This window comes from Ornithorhynchus anatinus, chromosome 6, assembly GCF_004115215.2.
Source record: "Ornithorhynchus anatinus isolate Pmale09 chromosome 6, mOrnAna1.pri.v4, whole genome shotgun sequence".
Taxonomy (NCBI): domain Eukaryota; kingdom Metazoa; phylum Chordata; class Mammalia; order Monotremata; family Ornithorhynchidae; genus Ornithorhynchus; species Ornithorhynchus anatinus.
The window spans coordinates 47,929,434-47,949,734 of NC_041733.1; the positions used below are offsets into that span (position 1 = coordinate 47,929,434).

The window sequence follows — 20,301 nt, forward strand, 5'->3', positions numbered from 1 at the left end:
CCACCTAGAATGTAAACTCGCCGAGGGCAGGGAATGTTTCTCCCTACTGTGTTGTACCGGACTCCTCTAAACGCTTAGGACAGTGCTCTGCAGGCAGTGAGCACTTAATTACTATCATTAATGATGATAATAGTAATTGTGGTATTTGTTAGGCATTTACTGTGAGTCTAGCACTGTACTAAGCTCCAGGGCGGATACAGAATAATCTGGTTGCGTACAATTTCTGTGTCTTACTGAGCTCAGAGTTTTATGGAAAGGAAGAACAGAAATTGAATCCCCGTTTTACAGACAAAGAAAGTGAGGCCCAGAGAAGTGAAGTGACTTGCTCGAGGTCACGCAGCGGACAGAGGGGAGAGTCAGAAATCGAACCCAGGTCCTCTGACTCCCGGCGCCAAGCTCTTTCCACTAGGCCACGCCAAGCTCTTGGCCCGTTTTGAAGGTTGGGCTACCTGATAATTAGGTTCAGTAAATTGTATGCTTCTCTAAATTGTGGAAGCAGCGTGGCCCAGTGGATAGAATATGGGCCTGGGAGTCAGAAGGACCTGAGTCCTCGTACCGGCTCCACCACTTGTCTTCTGGGAGACCTTGGGCAAGTCATTGCACTTCCTCTGTGCCTCAGTTACCTCATCTCTACAATGGGGATTAATTGTGAGTCCCATGAGGGACAGGGATTGCGTCCAACCTAATCTGCTCGTATCTGCCCCAGAGCTAAGTACAGTGCCTGGCACAGAGGAAGCGCTTCAATACCTTAAAAAAAAAAAAGACCTCGTTTCTCATCCCAACTCCACCACTTGTCTGCTGGGTGTCCTTGGGTGAGTCACTTCACCTCTCTGTCCCTTAGTTCCCTCACCTGTAAGTGGGGATGAAGACTGTGAGTCTCATGTGGGACATGGACTGCGTCTAACCTGACGAGCGTCTATCTACCCCGGTGCTTAGTAAGCGCTTAACAAATACCATCATTATTATCATTAGTATTATCCCCCACTGGACTGTAAGCTCATCGAGGGCAGGGAATACGTGTCTGTCATATTGTTTTGGGCTACTGTCCCGAGTGCTTAGTAGTGTGCCCTGCACCCATTTAGGCACTCTAATAAATATCATGGCTCGATTGCCATAAAGAAATTACGGAGCTATGTTAGAGTGGATCCATCAACCAGTCAATCACATTTATTGAGCGCTTAAAACAGGCGGAGCATCGTCCTAAGCGCTTGGGAGAGTCCAAAACAACAGAGTGGGTAGACGTGATCCCTGCCCACAAGGAACTTCCGCCGGTCTAGGGGATAAACATTTTACAAGTTACTTTTGAGGATGGACACGGCTCTCATGGTCTTGAAATATAAGAAGATGCCCTGAGCAAAACTGAGACTAAACAGAAAAGAGCAGTGGCATTTTAATTTACAGAGAAACAATTCTGGCCAGTTTCTCCCATAGAGCCAATCTGTGTTCTTTCTTTCTCTCTTCCTCTCCTCCTCTCTCCCCTCTTCCTCTTTCTCTCTTCTCTCCCTCCTCTTCTGTCTCCCTCCCCTTGTCTCTCTCCCTCTCCTCTCTCCCCATCCTTCTCTCTTCCTCTCCTTCTCTCCCCCATCCTCTCTTCCTCTCCTTCTCTAGTCTTCTCTCTCCCTCTCTTTCTCTGCCCCTTCTCTCTTTCCTCTCTTCCTCTCCTCTCTCCCTCTGCTTCCTTCCCCCCCTTCTCCTTCTCTCTCTTCCTCTCCTCTCCCTCTCCTCCTCTCTTCCTCTCTTTCTCTAGTCTTCTCTCTCCCTCTCCTTCTCTGTCACTTCTCTCTTTCCTCTCTTCCTCTCCTCTCTCCCTCTGCTTCTTTCTCCCTCTGCTTCTTTCTCCCTCTGCTTCTTTCTCTCCCTCTCCTTCTCTTTCTTCCTCTCCTTCTCCCTCTCCTTCTCTCTCCCTCTTCTCTCTCCCTCTCCTTCTCTGCCCCTTCTCTCCCCCTTCTTCTCCTTCTCTCTCCCTCTCCTCTCCCTCTTCATCTTTTTTCCCTCTCCCCCTCCTCTTCCTCTCTTTCAATCTCTCTCCTTCTTGCCTCCCTTTTCCCTCCTTCTCTTTCCCTTTCCTTCTCTCTCCTTCTTCCTCCCTCAATTTCTCTCTTTCTCTCTCCCTCTCCTCTCCCCTTCCTCCTCCCTTTCTCCCTCCCTCTTCTTCTGTCTCCCCTTCCTCCTCCATTTCTTCTCCCTTTCTCTCTCCTTCATCCTCCCTCCCTTTTCCCCTCTTTCCCTCTCCCTCTCCTTCTCTCTTTTGAAGCAGCAAAGGACCTGACTCTCTGAGTATTAGTGGAGACAAAGCATTTGTGCCTGCCAGAGGGGGGGCTTTTTCGGCTCCCCTCCCCCTTCTCGGTTGAATCTACAATTGGGGCTTATGATTGTTAAAAAACACTGTTATTTTCTGTCACAGCAAATTAATCGTCTGGAATTTCAAGAATCCCCAGGTCACATTAGGAAAATGCATGTTCTTATTTCATGTTTTTTCATTGCTCTTAGGTTTATGAAGCTGAAATTTCACTTGCTTGTTTGGTTTTTGATAAACTATTTTAGGTAAATATCTTGTGAGCATAACAGTTTCACGGGGTGGGTAATGGCATGAAAAGAGGTTCGGCCTTTCCTTGTCTCTCTTCCTCTCTTTCCCTCTCCTTTTCTCTCTCCACCTCCTCTGTCTCTCTCCTCTTTCCATCTCTTTCTCACCTCCTTTTTCTCACTCTTCTCCTGCTTTTCACTCCTTCTCCTTCTCTCTCCCTCTTTCTTTCTCTCTCCTTTCTCCTCCCTCCCTTTCTACCTCTTTCTCCCTCCCTCTCCTCTTTCTCCCTTTCCTCCTCTCTCTCTTTCTCTCTCTTTTTCTCCCCCCCCCTTTCACTTTGCCTTCCTTCCTATATCTTTCTCTCTCTCTCCCCTTCCCAACTTTCCATCCTTCCCACCCTTCTCCTGGTGGTTTTTTTTGGGGGGGGAGGGGGCGTTGAGGGGGACGGTCTTTCTGACTATGTCCAGGATTTGATCAGATGACTTAGAACGTACCCCAAACAAACCAAAATTAAGCTAGTTGCTTTGGCAGGAAAACTTTAGCATAATTGTGATCTGCACTATAACCCAATGCCATAGGGAGAAAGCACATTTCTGAAAAGAAAGCAAAAAATCAATAAAGAGAGAAATTTCTGGGTCATCCTGCAGAACACAAGCCTATTTAACCTCCGGTGTTAATGGCTTAAAGACTTTTGGAGCATGTGGGAGAAGCAGACATTCTGCCATGCTCCTGGTTAAACAATCTCATACTCGGCTCCGATGAGAAACAAAATCCTGCATCATTAACCTAATTACCACTGAGAGGCAATTAAGCATAGTGATTGGCGGCCAGAGGGTTTAAAAGTGCTGACTGGACTCAGGCTAGAGGGATGAAAAGGGAAGCAAGAAAGAAATCTAATCCTCTGGCGTGTGAGACAAAATGCAATTTTCATTCAGAAAGTTGCAGGGAATTAACTATTATAATTGCGGTATGTGTTAAGCCCTTTCTATGTGCCAAGCACTGCGGTAGACACAGTGTCATCAGGTCGGACAACGTCCCACTCCCACGTAATTGTGGGCAGGGCATGTGTCTGTTTATTGTTACACATTTTTCTCCTAAGTGCATAGTACAGTGCTCTGCACCCAGAAAGTGCTCAATCAATACTACTGGCTGATTGACGTGGGGCTCATAGTAAGGTAGGAGGGAGAACCGGTATTGAATCCCCATTTTACAGATGAGGAGTCTGAGGCACAGACACTTTAAGTGACTTGGCCAAAGTCACACAACAGGCGGGGAATGGATCTGTTTATTGTTGTAGTATACTCTTTCCAGTGCTCAGCACACAGTAAGCCCCGAATCAGTACGATGGACTGCCTGATTGACAAGCAGCAGAGGTGGAATTAGAACCCAGGTCCTCTGGCTCCCGCAGCTCCCAGGCCTGGATTCTTTCCACTAATTCGCGCTGCATTTTTTAGGGTCCGACTCTATTTCCAGTTTGGGGGTCACCAATGGGTTGTCCTTTTTTTTTTGTTTTTTGTTTAATGGTATTTGTTAAGTGCTTATTATATGTCAAGCGCTGCTCTGAACACTGGGGTAGATAGAAGTTAATCAGTTTGGACACACTATGTCCCACCTGGGGCTCACAGTCTGTGTAAGAGGGAGGACCGGGATCGAATTCCCTTTTTGCAGTTGAGGAAACTGAGGCTCAGAGAAGTGAAGTGACTTGCCCAAGGTCACACAGCAGACGGCGGACGTGGTAGAGTCGAAATTAGAATTCGGGTCCTCTACCTCCCAGGCCCTGGCTCTATCCACTAGGCCATGCTGTATTTTTTTTATGGTATTTGCTAGCTACTTACTATGTGCCAGGCACTGTACTGAGCACTGGGGTAGATACAAGATAATCATATTGGACACAGTCCATGTCCCTCGTAGGGCTCACAGACTGAATCCCCATCTGGCAGATGAGGTAATCGAGGCCCAGAAAAGTGCCCATGGTCACACAGCAGAAAAGCGGCAGAGCCAGGATTGGAACCCAGTTCCGACCGACTCCCAGGATGAGGGCTGCTTCTGGGGGATGTTATGGCTAATTTCCTTGGATATTTGCTTCAATAACTATTCAAGGGTTCTCTTTCTCCTATTCAACACTCAGGGGAGGCATATTTGATGTGATTAAGAGGGTTCTGGTTAAACTGGCCAAGGATATGAATTGTTTTTCCTCAAGGCATTCTGTGTCCTAAGTAAAGTCTCCTTTCATAAGGTTTTGTTGCTCATGTGAAAAATCAACTTAATAGAAGAGATGTGGTTGCCTCCTTCATGGGTAAAGGGAAACATTTGAGACATTCAACTCTTTCCATTTTCTTTAAAATGTCCTCTCTAAAGAATATCTACATTTAACATTGTTTTAATTAATCTACATGTGTTAATTTATCATTCATTTAGCTACACTAACAGTCTCACCTAATGGAAAGAGCATGGGAGTCAGAAGACCTGTGTTCTAGTCTCAGTTCTGCCATTTGCCTGCTGGGTGAACTTGTGCAGGTCACTTAACCCCTCTGGGCCTCAGTTTCCTCCTCTGCTAAATGGGAGAAAATATCCATTCTCCCTCCCTCTTAGACCGTGAGACCTGTGCGGACCAGAATCTCCATCTGAGGTAAAAGATAATAATAAGAGTTGTGGTATCTGTTGAGCGCTTACAACGTGCCAGGCGCTGTACTGGGTAGATACAGACAAATCGGGTTGGACCCAGTCCTTGTCCCCACAGTGTCCATCCCCATTTTACAGATGAGGGAACTGACGTCCGGAGAAGCGAAGTGACTTACCCAAGGTCACAGAGCAGACAAGTGGCAGAGGAGGGATTAGAACCCATGACCTTTTGACTCCCAGGCCCTGGCTCCCTCCACTCCACCCACATTGCTGATCTGATAGTATTGTATGTACCCCAGCATTTAGCAAACAGTAAGCAATTAATAAGTACCAATATACTACAGTTTCTTATTGTGCCTCTGTTTCTTAAATAGAATGCAGAAAGAGGAAATTTCTTTCTGCACAATAGCACTGCAGCTTTTTGCAGCTCATAAAAGGAAGTTCCTTCTAAAATGGTTCTATTAGTTCAACGGGAGAACAATAGGGGGAAGAAAATGTAGGAAGTTTCCAATTACTAAAGGCTTTTAATTTTACTGGGCAGAAAGGGTTGGGAGATTATGCCTAGCACATCCAATTCAGCACAACTCAAGGAAACCCTGATTCAATAAATCTTGTATCTCAATAGAGTCAACAAATAGTATTAGTGGTTTTTCAACTTTGTGGAATAAGGCACCAGAGTGGGTAATTGTTTATGGGGTTTGGGGAGTGATTTCAAGATCCATTTATTTGCTCCTAGAAAAATTACCCAGCTGAGCTCTGGTAGAGGGGGGGAAAAAACCCAAATGGTCCTTAAGGGAATAAATAAAAAAAAGCACAGTAGACAAAAAAGGGAAATTCAAAACAATAAATCGCTAACGGTATAAGAGTGTTTGTTATGGGCAGGGAAAGTGTCTGGCAGTTCTGTTGTACTGAACTCAACCAAGTGCTTAGTAAGTGCTTGGCACGTAGTAAGTGCTCAGTAAATACCATCAATTGATTGATTGCCACCAAAATTCACTGGTGTGTTTGCTTCACTCCAAAAACCCAATCTGGAAATAGTTAACATTTCATTTTTTTTTCCTATGGTATTGTTAAGCACTTATGTGCCAGGCACTGTTCTAAGCACTGGGTCAGATATAAAGTAATCAGGTGGGACCCAGTCCTTGTCCCACATGGGACTCACAGTCTTAATACTCATTTTAAGGATTAGGGAGCGGAGGCAAAGAGAAGCAGAGTGACTTTCCCGAGGCCACACAGCAGACAAGTGGCAGAGCTGGGATTAGAACCCAAGTCCTCCTGACTCCCAGACCCAGGATCTATCCACTAAGCCACGCTGCTTCTCCTAGATATTTCCTCAGCTATTTCCCTAGACTCCAACATCCTCCACCAAATCGGAGAATAGGACTTATTCCGTAAACGTCGACGGCCTTTAAAAATAGTCATTCCTTCACTTCCAGCTGGTTGCGGGCAGGGAATGAGTCTACCAACTCTGTTCTATTGTTGCATTGTCCTCTCCCAAGCACTCAGTACAGTACTATGCATACAGTAAGCGCTCAGTAAATACAATTTTACATCTGTTTAAATCACCAGTGACTTCATAGGCTAAGCTCAAGCAGACAAAGGGAGATAAAATGAGCCCACTGTGAAATTAAGATTGCAGCGTAAATCACGGCCACCGTGGCACACCCCAGCAGTAGAAGGATTTTTGTTTTGTGGTTTTTCTGTTTTCTTCTAGTATTTGTTAAGCACTTACTTTGTGCGAGGCACTGTTCTAAACGCTGGGGTAGACGCACGCTAATCAGGTTGGACATAGTCCCCGTCCCACGTGGGGCTCACAGTCTTCGTCCCCATTTTACAAATGAGGTCACTGAGACCCAGAGAAGTGAAGTGTCTTGCCCAAGGTCACACAGCAGACAAGTGGCGGAGGCGGGATTAAAACCCAGGTCTTTTTTAACTCCCAGGCCCGGGATCTAACCAGTAGGCCGTGCTGCTTCTCTCGAGGTTTTCAAATCGGCCGTCTCTGACAGTCCCACATTAGCACGGTGTCTGTGTCTGTTTTAGCCCTGAACCGAGCACTGCTCCGGGGACCTGAGTTGTTGTGATAATTGTGGTTTCTCTTAAGCACGTCGTACGTGTAGTGTACTAAGCGTTGGGGTAGATCCAGGATAATCAGGTCCCGCCTGGGGCAAAGCTGGACGGAGGACAGGGGTCAAATCCCCATTTTACAGATGGGGAAACTGAGGCCGAGAGACACTGAGTGTCTTGCCCGAGTTAACACGGCAGACAGGTGGCAGAGGGAAGAGGAGCATCAGGTCCTCTGACTCCCAGGCCCGGGCTCTTTCCACTAGGCCGTGCTGCTCCCTACTTCATTCCATAGCTGACTGACATGGGGGAAGTCGGCACGTGGATTTCGCCCCGGCCTGCAACCTTGCCCTCCTCCTTGCTCGTTACGCTCCATTCCCCTGTAGGAACACTGACAGGCAGAGACAAGAAAGACCAAGTGGCCGTAGGCAAGCCGCTATCGCTAACATCAACTCCTCTGCACAGGTCCTCTGTCTTGAAGTGTCAGGATTGCACCCTTTCCCGCGTACTTAACAGAAAGAGCCCACAGAGCCCCTCTGTCTGTTTTTCCTCATAAACTTTCATTTGCTAAATCCTACATATCAATCGATGGTATTTATTGAGCGCTTTCTGTGTGCAGAGCACTGTTCAAAGCACTTGGGAGAGTACAATATGACAGAGTTGATAGGTTCCCTGCCCACGGTTGCACTTAGAGTCTAGAGAATGAGCTGTATAATCTAAAATTCACACTGGGCAAATCCAGGAGCCATCAACTCCGAAGGAGCGAATGATATCAGCGGTGTTTGTTGAGCGCTTCCTGTGTGCAGAGCACTGTACTAAGCGCTTGGGAGAGTCCAGTCCAGCAGAGTGGGCAGACATATTCTCTGCTCACAAAGAACTGATGGTCTAGGATGACACACAGTTTTTTCAGCAGTGTATCTTTATCTACAGTTGTTCTTTCTCAGAGTCAGTGGCATTTATCAAGTGACTAGAGTATGCAGATCACTGTACTAAGCGTTTGGGACAGTTTGGTAGATCTGATATGTCAGATTCTTTAGATCATTCGACACTTGTGCCACAGCCCTCTGTTCCGGTCAGACATGATTCCATCTCTAGCCACTGTGCTGGGATTATAATAATAATAATAATGGCATTTGTTAAGCTCTATGTGCCAAGCACTATTCTAAACACTAGGGTGATAATAGGTTATAAGGTTGTCCCACGTGGGTCTCACAGTCTTAATCCCCATTTTACAGATGAGGTAATTGAGGGACAGAGAAGTTGAGTGACTTGCCCAAATTCACACAGGTGACAAGTGGCGGAGCTGGGATTTGAACCCATGACTTCAGATTCCCAAGCCCACGCTCTTTCCACTAAGCCACACTGCTTCTCATTGATGTTGTAGCATTGAGAGCATCATAGCAATGACATTATTAATGACAGTGGAAAGAGCCCGGGCCTGGAAGTCAGAGGTCACGGGTCCGAATCCCAGATCAGCCACTTGTCAGCTGTGTGACTGTGGGCAAGTCACTTCACTTCTCTGGGCCTCAGTTATCTCTTCTGTAAAATGGGGATTAACTGTGAACCTCACGTGGGACAACCTGATGACCCTGTATCTGCCCCAGTGCTTAGAACAGTGCTCTGCACACAGTAAGCCCTTAATAAATACCAACATTATTATTAATATCTGTCTCCCTTCTAGCCTGTAAGATCCCTGTGGGCAAGAAATGCGACTGTTATATTGTTATCTCATCCTCTCCCAAGCACTTAGTCCACTGCTCTGCATTATTCCCTGACAGAGTTACTATCACTGCTTTTAATTATGCAGCACCAAAAAGGATTTGTTATTTCTCCTCGACAATAGCCGTGGGGTAATTATGCAATGAAATTTGGCAGGGACTCAACACATTAGCTCAACACAATTCACTTCCATTCTTCTCCCTCTGAGGGAAGCCCTGTGGCTTGGTGGAAAGAGCTCGGGCCTGGGTGTCAAGAGGACCTGCGTTCTAATCCTGGCCCCGCCACCCGTTTGCCGCCCCACCCTGCGCGAGCCACTTAGCTTCTCTGGGCCTCAATTCTCTCCTCTTCAATATGGGGATTCATTCATGTATTGAATCCTTGTTCATTCATTCATTCAATAGTATTTATTGAGCGCTTACTATGGGCAGAGCACTGTACTAAGCACTTGGAATGTACAGATCGGCAACAGATAGAGACAGTCCCTGCCTACTGACGGGTTTACAGTCTAATCGGCATTGAGTACAGTGCTCTGCACACGGTTGTTCTCCCTCCTGTGTACTGTCTACAACTGTTTGCTCTCTGATGATTTTTCACCCGCTGCTTTCATGTATGCTCACGTCTCCCCTGTCCTAAAAAATTCCTCCTTTGACCCCATGGCTCCCTCCAGTTATCACCCCATCTCCTTCCTAGCATTCCTCTCCAAACTCCTCGGGCGAGTTGTCTACACCGGCTGTCTCAAATTCCACTCCGCCCATTCTCTCCTTGCCCCCCTCCGATCTGGCTTCCGTCCCCTTCGCTCCACAGAAACGGCCCTCTCGGAGGTCACCGATGATCTCCTCCTTCCCTATCCGACGGCCTCTACTCCATCCTGATCCTCCTCCACCTTTCAGCTGCCTTTGACACCGTGGACCACCCCCTTCTCCTGGAAACATTATCCAGCTTCGGCTTCGCAGACACCGTCCTCTCCTGGTTCTCCTCCCATCTTTCTGGCCGCTCATTCTCAGTCTCTTTTACCGGCTCCTCCTCCGCCTTCCACCCCCCAGTTGTGGGTCCATCAAGGTTCTGTTCTGGGTCCCCTTCTATTCTCCATTTACACCCACTCGCTTGGAGAACTTATTCACTTCCAAGGCTTCACTTCCTATCTCTATGTGAATGATTCCCCAGTCTCCATCTCCCTCCCTGATCTCTCTCCTTCTCTGCAGTCTTGCATTTCTTCCTGCCTTCGGGACATCTCCACTTGGGTGTCCCGCCAACACTTCAAACCTAGTATGTCCAAATCAGAACTCCTCATCTTCTCACGCAAACCCAGTCCTTCCCCTGACTTTCCCATCACCGTAGACGGCACCACCATCCTTCCTATCTCCCAAGCCCCTAGCTTTGGCGGTATCCTTGACTCATCTCTCTCATTCAACCCACGTATTCAATCTGTCAGTAATTCCTCTTGGTTCAGTTTTCACTACATTGCTAAAATCCACCCTTTCCTTTCCATCCACACTTCTACTACATTAATCCAAGTGTTTATGCTTTCCCACCTTAATTATTCTATCAGCCTCCTCGCTGACCTCCTCTCCTCTTGTCTCCTCCCACTTTAGTCCATATTTCACTCTGTTGCCTGGATTATTTTTCTACAAAACTGCTCAGTCCATGATTCCCCACTCTTCCAGAAGCTCCAGTCGTTAGTGGTTGCCCATCCAACCTCTACAACAAATAGAAACTCCTCACCATTGGCTTTAAATCAGCTCACCCCCTCCTACCTCACCTCACATCTTTCCTACTACAACCAAGCCCACATTTCACTCGTCTAACACCAGCCTACTCACTGTTCCTCACTTTTGTCTCTCTCGCCACCAACCTGCTGCCCATATCCTGCCTCTGGCCTGGAATACCTTCCCTCCTCATATCCGAAAATCCCTCTCCCCACCTTCGAAGCCTTATTAAAGGTACATCTTCTTCAAGAGGCCTTCCCTGACTAAGCCCTCTTTTTCTTTTCTGCGTTTCTTTTTCTGCGTTCCTTTTCTGCGTGATCCTTGCACTTTATTTACCGCTTTTATTCGCCCCTCCCTCAGTCCCACAGCACTTATCTGCAGTTCCATCATTTATTTACTTATAGGAATATCTGTCTTCCCCTCTAGACTGTCAGCTCCTTTTGGGCCGAGAACGTGTCTACCGACCGTTATACTATCCTCTCCCAAGCGCTCAGTACAGTGCTCTACACGCAACGAGCGCACATTAAATATGATCGATTGATTGTAAGCCTCATGTGGGACCTCATGATCTTGCATCTACCTCCGCGTTTAGTACAGTGCTTTAGCACACAGTAGGAAGGAGTATCAAATCCCCATTTTACAGATGAGGAAACTGAAGCCCAGAGAAGTAAAGGAACTTGCCCAAGGTTACACAGGAAGCATATGTCAGAGCTGGGAAGAGAGCTTGCTTCCACTGAATTCCAGACCCGGGTTCTTTCAACTAGGCTACGCCGCTTCCCTCAGAAGGAAAAGAATCCAAGCGAACTGTGTTGAACCTCTCTGTCGAGCCCCTACCGAATGAAAGGCAGGGCAATAAATAAGTAAATACATAAATAAATAAATAAACACATAGATAAATAAATGAAAGCGTTCCTTAACTCCCAGGACTAGGCTCTTTCCATTAGGCCACGCTGTTTATTGTAATATTGTCCTCTCCCAAGAGCTTAGTACAGTGGTCTGCACACAGTAGGCACTCACTAAACATAATTGAATGAATGGATGAGTGAATGAATGAATGAATACTTTCCCAAGCACTTAGATTGATTGATACTACTATTATTAAAATTATTACAATTCTGACTGACTACTAGATTTACTACAGGTCTACTCCAACTACTCCTAGGATGGCTAACTATTTCTATTACCGCGCTCTCACAGTAAATGTTTAAGAAATACTATTATAACGCCTACCCTCGGATACAGTCCCTGTGTATAGAGCACAGCGTGAAGACTGTAAGCTCCCTGTGAGCCGGGAATGTGTCCGTTCATGGTGGTATTGTCCTCTCCCAAGCGCTTAGTCCCGTGCTCTGCACGCAGTAAGTGCCCAATCAATACGAATGAAGGGAGGAATGAATGAATGCTTCCCTCGGAGGGAAAAGAATAAGTGAATGGGATGGAGCCTCTCTGTCAAGTACCTCCCAAATGGGGCGTCAGGTGGCCCGGACGCCCAGGCCCAGGCTCTTCCCACTAGGCCACACTGCTTCCCTCCGAGGGAGAAGAACCGAAGGGATCCGTGTCGAGACTCTCTGTGGAGCCCCTACCAGATGAGATGCCGGACCCCCCACCCTCCGGGCCCGGGCTCTTTCTACTGGGCCGCGCTCCCGTCCCTCAGAGGTCCCGCGCCACCCTCCCCCGGGCTCTTCCCGCCGGGCGGGTCTCACCTGTGAAGCCGGCCTGGCACAGGCAGCTGAAGCTCCCCGGGAAGTTGCGGCAGACGGCCCCGTTGCGACAGGGGCCGTCCAGGCACTCGTTGACGTCCCGCTCGCAGGCCTTCCCGCCGAACCCCTCGGGGCAGCTGCAGGCGAAGGCCCCCACCAGGTCGCGGCAGGCCCCGCCGTTGTGGCAGGGGGCCGGCAGGCACTCGTCCACGTCGGTCTCGCACCGGCCCCCCGCGTAGCCCGGAGCACACTGGCACACGAAGGGCTGCAGGACCTCGTTGGCCACCAGGATGACGGGGGGGCTCTCCCGGCTCTTGAAGAGGGGCCCCACGGCCAGCCTGCGGGCGCAGGCACCCCCGTTGCGGCAGGGGCCCCGGGCGCACGGGTCCGGCTCCACCTCCTCGATCCTCAGGCCGCTCTGCCGGAAGACCGACTCCTTGACGCTCTCGAAGAAGGCGGCCGCCCCGCCTGGGCTGAGGTACCTGTGGGGGCCGCGCCTCACGGCCGCCAGGAGGAACGCGCCCCCGCCCTCCTCGTCCTCGTAGAGCCCGTAGAGCTGGAGGCCCCCACCCAGGCCGCTCAGCTGCGAGCCGGCGATCTGTAGGAGGGGCAGGTAGTGGGCGGCGAGGAAAGCGCCGGCCGAGGGGGCGGCCAGGCGGAGGAGGATGCTGTGGTCCAAGGTGGCGTTGCCGAAGGCGGCGAAGGAGACGCGGACGTCGCTGACCACCGGCCCGTGGGCCCCGTCGTCCCCGAGGACCCGGAGGTCGAAGGTCCCGTCGGCCGCCCGGGCCCGGGCACTCAGGGAACAGGTGCCGGCGGGGACGCTGAAGAGGCCCGCCGGGCCGGACGCCAGCGAGCAGCGGAAGTCGTCGTCCTCGTCCGGGTCGAGCGGCCGGACGCCGCCCAGGACCCCGCCGGGGAACGGGCCGCCGTAGTGGTGGACGAAGACCTCCAGCGGGCGGGGCTGGGAGGGGTTGTCGTTGCGGTCGGCCACCAGGATGAGGACGGTCCCCGTGGAGGACATGGGCGGGAGGCCGGAGTCCCGGACCACCACTGGCAGGAGGAAGCGGCTCACCTGCTCCCGGTCGATCTCCCGGGCGGTGGTCAGCAGGCCGGCCGGGCTGAGGCCGAAGTAGTCGGCGGCCGGCCCGCCGCCCAGCAGCCGGAAGGTGAAGGGACCCTGGTTCGGGGGGAGGTCGGGGTCGGAGGCCCTCAGGGTGGTCACCACCGTGCCGGGGGGCTGGTTCTCGGCCACCCGGGCCTCGCCCACGGTCAGGACGGGCCCGTTGTCGTTGACGTCCTCCAGGGTGACCAGCAGGACGGCCCGGCCCGTGGCCGGGGGGGTCCCCGTGTCCACGGCCAGCACGGTCAGGTTGTAGACGGGCAGCGTCTCGCGGTCCAGCGGGGCCGTCACGGTGACCTGCCCCGTCTGCGGGTGGACGGAGAAGGCGTCCCCGCCGGCCGGCCCCACGCGGTAGGAGAAGCGGCTCCAGGCGGGGACGGAGTCGGCGTCGGCGGCCCCGACGAAGGTCACGTGGGTGCCCGGGGGCACCCCCTCGCTGATGCGCACCCGGTAGGTCTCGGCCCCGAAGACGGGTGGGTCGTTGGCGTCCAGCACGGTGACGTTGACGGCCACCTCATCCACGTCCGCCCCGCGGATGGGGCCGGCGTTCTTGGCCAGGACCCTCAGGGCCACCGTCCCCTCCCTCTCGCGGTCCAGGGGCCCCGCCACCGAGATCTGGCCCGTCTCCCGCTCCACCCGGAAGCCCTTGCGGCGGCTCTCGCCGAAGAGCAGGTAGGAGACCTCGCCGTCGGGCCCCCGGTCCCGGTCGCCGGCGAAGACCTGGCCCACCGGGGTGCCCGGCGGGGCGGCCTCGGAGACCTCGAAGCCGTAGGCGGCGGACACGAAGCGGGGGATGTACTCGTTGACCCCCGTGACCCGGACGGTGACGGCGGCGAAGGCGCAGCGCTCCTCGTCGGGGACGTTGAAGGCCTTGACGGTGAGGCGGTGCTCCCGCCGGGTCTCGTAGTCCAGGAAGCCCTGGGTGCTCACGACCCCCGTGTTGGGGTCCACGGCGAACAGGTCCCCGTCGGCCTCGTGCAGGGCGTAGGCGACCACGGCGTTGGGGCCCGAGTCGGCGTCGGTGGCCCGGAGGGTGACCACGGGCGTGCCGCTGGGGGCGTTCTCGGCCACCTCGGGCGTGTACTCGGCGCCGGCGAAGACCGGCGGGTTGTCGTTGACGTCCAGGACGTCCACGGTGACGGCGCAGAAGCCGGTGCGGGCCGCCCAGCCCCCGTCGGTGGCGCTGACCGTCACCTCGTGGCTCCGGCCCGTCTCGTAGTCCAGGGCCCCGGCCAGGGTCAGGACCCCGGTGGAGGCGTTGACGGCGAAGAGGCCCTCCCCGTTGCCTGCCGAGACGGCGTAGGCCAGGAGGCCGTTCTCGGCCGGGTCGGCGTCCCGGGCGGCCAGGACGCACACCACGGCCCCCACGGCCAGGGTCTCGGGCACCTCCACCCGCACGCGATCGCGGGGGAACTCGGGGGTGTGGGCGTTGGCCTCGGTCACCAGGATCCGGACCGTGGCCCCGGCCGACAGGGGCGGGCGGCCCCCGTCCCGGGCGGTGACGGACAGCCGGAAGGTCCGGTCCACGTCCCCCGTCAGGGGGGCCGCCACCGACACCCACCCGGTCTCGGCGTCCAGGCCGAATCGGGCCGCGGGCTCCTGGCCGGTCAGCAGGTACTCCACGCGCGAGTTGAGGCCGAAGTCCCCGTCGTCCGCGGCGGCCACCTGGATGACCCTGGTGCCGACGGAGACGTCCTTGGGGACCGGGGTGGAGTAGCCGGCGCTCAGGAAGCGCGGCGGGTGGTCGTTGCCGTCCACGACGTGGACGGTGACGGTGGTCTCGCTCAGCAGCGGGGGGCTGCCCCGGTCCGAGCACGTGACGACGAAGCTGTGCCGGTTGGCGTGGACGCTCCCGGTTCCGTTGAGGTACCTCAGGGGCTGCTTGTTGAAGATCTCCCCCGTGACGGCGTCGACGCGGAAGAACTCGGACGGCGACTTGAGGAGGTAGAAGACCTGGCCGTTGGGCCCCTCGTCGGGATCGGTGGCGGCCACCCGGGCCACCCCGGAGCCCACCTCCGGGAGCTCCGGGCACTCCAGGAAGTAGGAGGGCTCGCGGAAGCGCGGGGCGTTGTCGTTGACGTCGGTGACGGCCACGGCCACGTCGGTGCTGACCGTCCAGCCGGAGTCGTGGGCCGACACGCGGATCCTGTAGCGGGCCACGTCCTCCCGGTCCAGGGGCCGGCTCACGGTGATGTCCCCCGTGCTGGGGTCGATGGCGAAGGGGAGGCCGGAGTCGGCGATGGAGTAGCGGCTCACGGCGTTCTGCCCCTCGTCCTCGTCCGAGGTGGTGGCCCGCGTCACGGTGAAGCCCACGGGGGCGTTCTCGGGGACCGAGGCGCTGAACAGCTGGGAGAAGCGCGGGGAGTGGTCGTTCTCGTCCAGGACGTTGACCACCACCCGAGCCGTGGCGCTCCGGGGGGGGTCCCCCCGGTCCGAGGCCCGGACCGTGAGGCGGTACCGGGGGACGCTCTCCCGGTCCAGGGGCCGCGTGCTCCTGATCTCCCCCGTGGCCCGGTGGATGGCGAAGTGGCCCTCCTCGTTCCCCGCCACGATCCCGTAGTCCAGCTGGCCGTTGGGGCCGCTGTCCCGGTCCGCGGCGGCCACGGCCAGCACCCGGCGGGGGGGCAGGTTCTCCGCGATCTCCGCCACGAAGGGGTCCTCCCGGAAGTCGGGGGCGTTGTCGTTGACGTCCTGCACCTCCACCTCCAGCCGTTCGTACGAGGAGAACGGCGGGAAGCCGGCGTCCCGGGCCTCGATCCACACGACGAACCTCTGGATGGCCTCGAAGTCCAGCGGTCGGCCGGTGGTCACCTGCCCCGTCAGCTGGTCGGCGTGGAAGGCCCCGCCGAAGTTCCCGCTGGCCACGTGGTAGGACAGGGGGCCCGCCCGGGACGAGGTCCCCGTCACCACGGTGACCGGGCTGCCCACCTGCTGGCTCTCGGGGAACAGGAAGGACCTCCCTTCGGCCCGGACGCGGGGGAAGTCCCCCGCGGCCGCGAAGCGGACGGTCACCGTGGTGGAGTCGGCCTGGGGGGACCGCCCGCCGTCCCGCACGTGAACCGAGAAGGTCACCTCGGCCTCCCCGGCCAGGGGCTCGGCCGCCGTGATGGCCCCGCGGGTGGGGTCGATGCGGAATCTCTCCGAGTGGCTCCCCGACAGGGAGAAGTGCAGTTCGGAGTTGGGGCCCGTGTCGGGATCGGTGACGGTCACCGCAAAGACAAACAGACCTGCGGGGAGCCGACGGGGGGAGGGGGACGAGACGTTAATCGAGCCCGGGGCTTTTGACGCGGGGATCGCCGCGGGCGGGATTCGTGGGGCGCTGGACCGAGCGCCCGTCAACACCAACCCCGCCCCCGGGCAGCTTCCGCTCCCCCGTGCGCACCGGCCGGGGTCCGGGTTCTGAGCGGCCCTGCTCTCTAATGAGGCGGGATATGGTCCCTGTCCCCTACAGGGCTCACGAGCCAAGTGGGAAGGAGAACCCATTAGCTTCTGCCCAGCCCCCGTGCTTAGAACAGCGCCCGACACACTGTAAGCGCTCGACAAATGCCGTCGCGATTAACCCATATCGTCATTCTTGGGTGCGGAATCCCCATTCTACAGCTGAGGAAACTGAGGCCCGGAGAAGACGGGGGACAGATCGTCTCTCCGTGCCTCGGTCCCCCTTTCGATCATTCGATTCGTTCGGCCGTATTTATTGAGCGATTACCGCGGGCAGAGCGCTGGACTGAGCGCTGGGGAGAGGAGCGCGCAGCAATGAACGGACGCATCCCCTGCCCGCAGTGGGTCTGGCTCATCCGTAAAGTGGGGATTCAGAAAGCGAGCCCCCCCACGCGGGGCGTTTCCAGTCAACCCCCTTCCCGAGAAGGCCCGTCGCCGGGAGGCCGCCGCCCCCATCCCCGATCGACTCACCCGCCGCCGCGGGGGACGGGACGTGGGTGACGTAGGGGTGATGCTGGAATCTCGGGGGGTTGTCGTTCACGTCGGCCACGGACACCAGCACCGTGGCGGAGCTGGAGAGGGCCAGGGGGTCTCCTCCGTCGCGGGCCACCACGATCAGGGTGTAGTTGGCTTGAGTCTCGCGGTCCAACGGGCCGCTGGTGATGATCTGGCCGGTCGAGGGGTTGATGGAGAATTGGGATTCCCCGCCGGTGAGTTGGTAACTGCGGGAGAGGAGATGGGGGGGTTAGGATCCGGGTGCAAACAAATCAGGTCTCATGGGATTCACACTCGAGGTAGGAGGGAGCACAGCCGAGAATACCCCTCGGCGGAAGCTTTGGCTATACAGCCCGGGGTGGAGGGGCTGCTCCGGCGACTGTGTCCCTCCCCGGAAGCTTCGGCCATTCGGACCGGGGGTGGCGGGTGCGAGGGGGTGGTCAGACGAGGAGGCCCCAGAGGCTCACCTGACGAGGGCGTTGGAGGAGGCGTCGGCGTCGGAACAGTTGGCCAGCAGGACGTCGGTGCCCGCCGGCGCGTCCTCGGAGATGCTGGCGGTGAACAGGGAGCGGGCGAAGGTGGGAGTATTGTCATTTTCATCCTCCACGGTCACGATCACGGTGCCAGTGCCCGTCAGCGCCGGGGACCCTGGGCCGGGGAGAGAACAGGCCGGGCTGCAGACGTCGCGCACACGCACACGCACATTCTACACTGGGAAGCTCGCCGTGGGCAGGGAGTACGTCGGTGCCGCGGTTCTCTCGTCCTCTGCCGAGCGCTGAGTACAGTGCTCTGCATTGGGTAAACTCTCGGTGAATACGATTGACTGGCGGCTGACTCATACACACTCCACTGGCAGCTCCCCTCTCCACCGGAAACTCAACGTGGACAGGGAATGTGTCCGTTCCGTGGACCCATTAGGCCGTCCCAAGCGCTCAGTACAGTGCTCTGCACACAGATTGTAAGCTCCTTGAGGGCAGGGATCGACTAGGGGGTAGAGGGAAGCAGCACGGCTTAGTGGAAAGAGCCCGGGCTTGGGAGTCCGAGGTCGTGGGTTCTAATACCGGCTCCGTTATACATCAACTGTGCGACTTTAGACACTTAACTTCTCTGCGCCCCATTTACCTCATCGGTAAAATGGGGATTAAGACTGTGAGCCCCACGTGGCCTGTATCTACCCCAGTGCTTAGAACAGTGCTTGGCACGTAGTAAGTGCTCAACAGATACCTTCATTATTATCATTATTATCGCTACAAGCTAATGGAGTAGACAGACACAATTAATATTTACCGTGCACCAAGAATAGGCGAAGGACTATACTAAGCATTTAGGTGAGTAAAAGATACTAAGACGACACGATCCCTGCCCTCAACTACCTAGTAGTTTTTTTGTTTTGTTTTCTGGTATTTGTTAAGCGCTGACTATGGGCCAGGCAGTGCGGTAAGCGCTGAGTTACGGAGAAGCTAATCAGGTCGGGCACAGTCCAAGTCCCACACGGGGCTCACGGTCTTAATCCCCATTTGGAAAAGCAGTATGGCGTTAGCGGATGAAGCACGGGCCTGGGAGTCGGAAGGTCATAGCTCTGCCACACGTCTGCCGTGTGACCTTGGGTAAGTCACTTCACCTCTCCGGGCCTCAGTTCTCCCATCTGAAAATGGTGATTGAGACTGTGACCCCCCCCCCCCCGCCCACGTGGGACAAGGACTGGGTTCAATCCAATTTGCCCCTATCCTCCCCAGCACTTAGTACAGTGCCCGGCGCAAAGTGAGCACTTAACAAATACCAGAATTATTATTATTATTGTTATTTGACAGAGGCAGGCACTGAGGCGCAGCGAAGTGAAGCGGCCTGCCTGAAGTCACACAGCAGACAAGTGGCGGAGCCGGGATTAGAACCCGGGTCCTTGTGACTCCCAGGATCGGATTCTAAACCACGCTCCTTTTTGAGCAGTTCAATCGAGCCCATTCTGTTCTACGCCAAGGGAGAAATTTTCAGAGCGAGAGGAGGATGCCAAAGGATTTCTGTTGGCTGAAAAATTGCTGGTGGAGTGTTTATTGTACCTCCATTAAGTGAAACAGAAAGGGCTCTCGCTCACGTTTATTGCATTTGTCATCGAACATAAAACTAGCAAAGCTGGTTTAATTGCTTCGTTCACCTGGCAGTCAAAGGAAAACACAGTTCTCTGCCGTGGCGTTTCCCAACTAAGGATTTTACTCAGATTCGGCGTACTGAAATACCATTAATGAATTCAACACGCTGAACTAGAAATCTGTCTTTATCTAGAAACGGAGAATTGAGGCTTGAAAACCTCCCCCTAACCAGAACAAAAGCTGAGATTAGTTTTGACGCCCTCGGAAGGGGACTTGATAATGGAATGAAATTTAAGCGTATCTAATTTACGGTGTTGGGCGTTCGTCGCACGGATATTTGGAAAATCAGTCAATCAGTCGGGAGGATTTAATGAGCCTTTTCTTTGTGTCGAGCTCCACTCTAAGGATTTGGGAGAGGCAGTTGAAGTTGGTGGGCACAACTTCTGCTCTCAAGGAGCTTGCAGTCTTCTGTGAGCAGAGCACTGTACTAAGCACTTAGGAGAGTCCAAAGCAGTGATGAGTAGACACGATCCCTGTTCTCGAGGAGCCTACAATCTGCTCTATGTAAATTACTGTACTGAGCCCTCGAGGGAGTGCGATAGAGTTAGTAGATAGGATCCTTGCCCTCAAGGAGCTGACTGACAGTCTACTGTGTGCAGAGCACTGTACTGAGCGCTTGGGAGAGGACAGTTAGAGTCGGTAGAGACCCCAGCCCTCGGCGTGCTTTCCATCTGGCTGAGAGACAGGCGTTAGAATAAATTGCAGGTAGGGGAAAAAGAGGTAAAATGACCTGCCCAGGGTCACTCAGCGGGCCAATGGCAGAGCCAGG

The 20,301-nt window shown here is 54.5% G+C and overlaps 1 protein-coding gene across 1 annotated transcript in view; it reads right to left on the bottom strand.

The window, feature by feature from the left end:
• The window catches only part of FAT4 (FAT atypical cadherin 4), a 139,618-nt gene that overhangs the window by 29,914 nt on the left and 89,403 nt on the right, over positions 1–20,301 (bottom strand). The window contains 3 exon segments of the mRNA XM_029067234.1: positions 12,333–16,679; positions 17,362–17,612; positions 17,853–18,033. Of these exon segments, the coding sequence (XP_028923067.1) occupies positions 12,333–16,679; positions 17,362–17,612; positions 17,853–18,033 (4,779 nt within the window).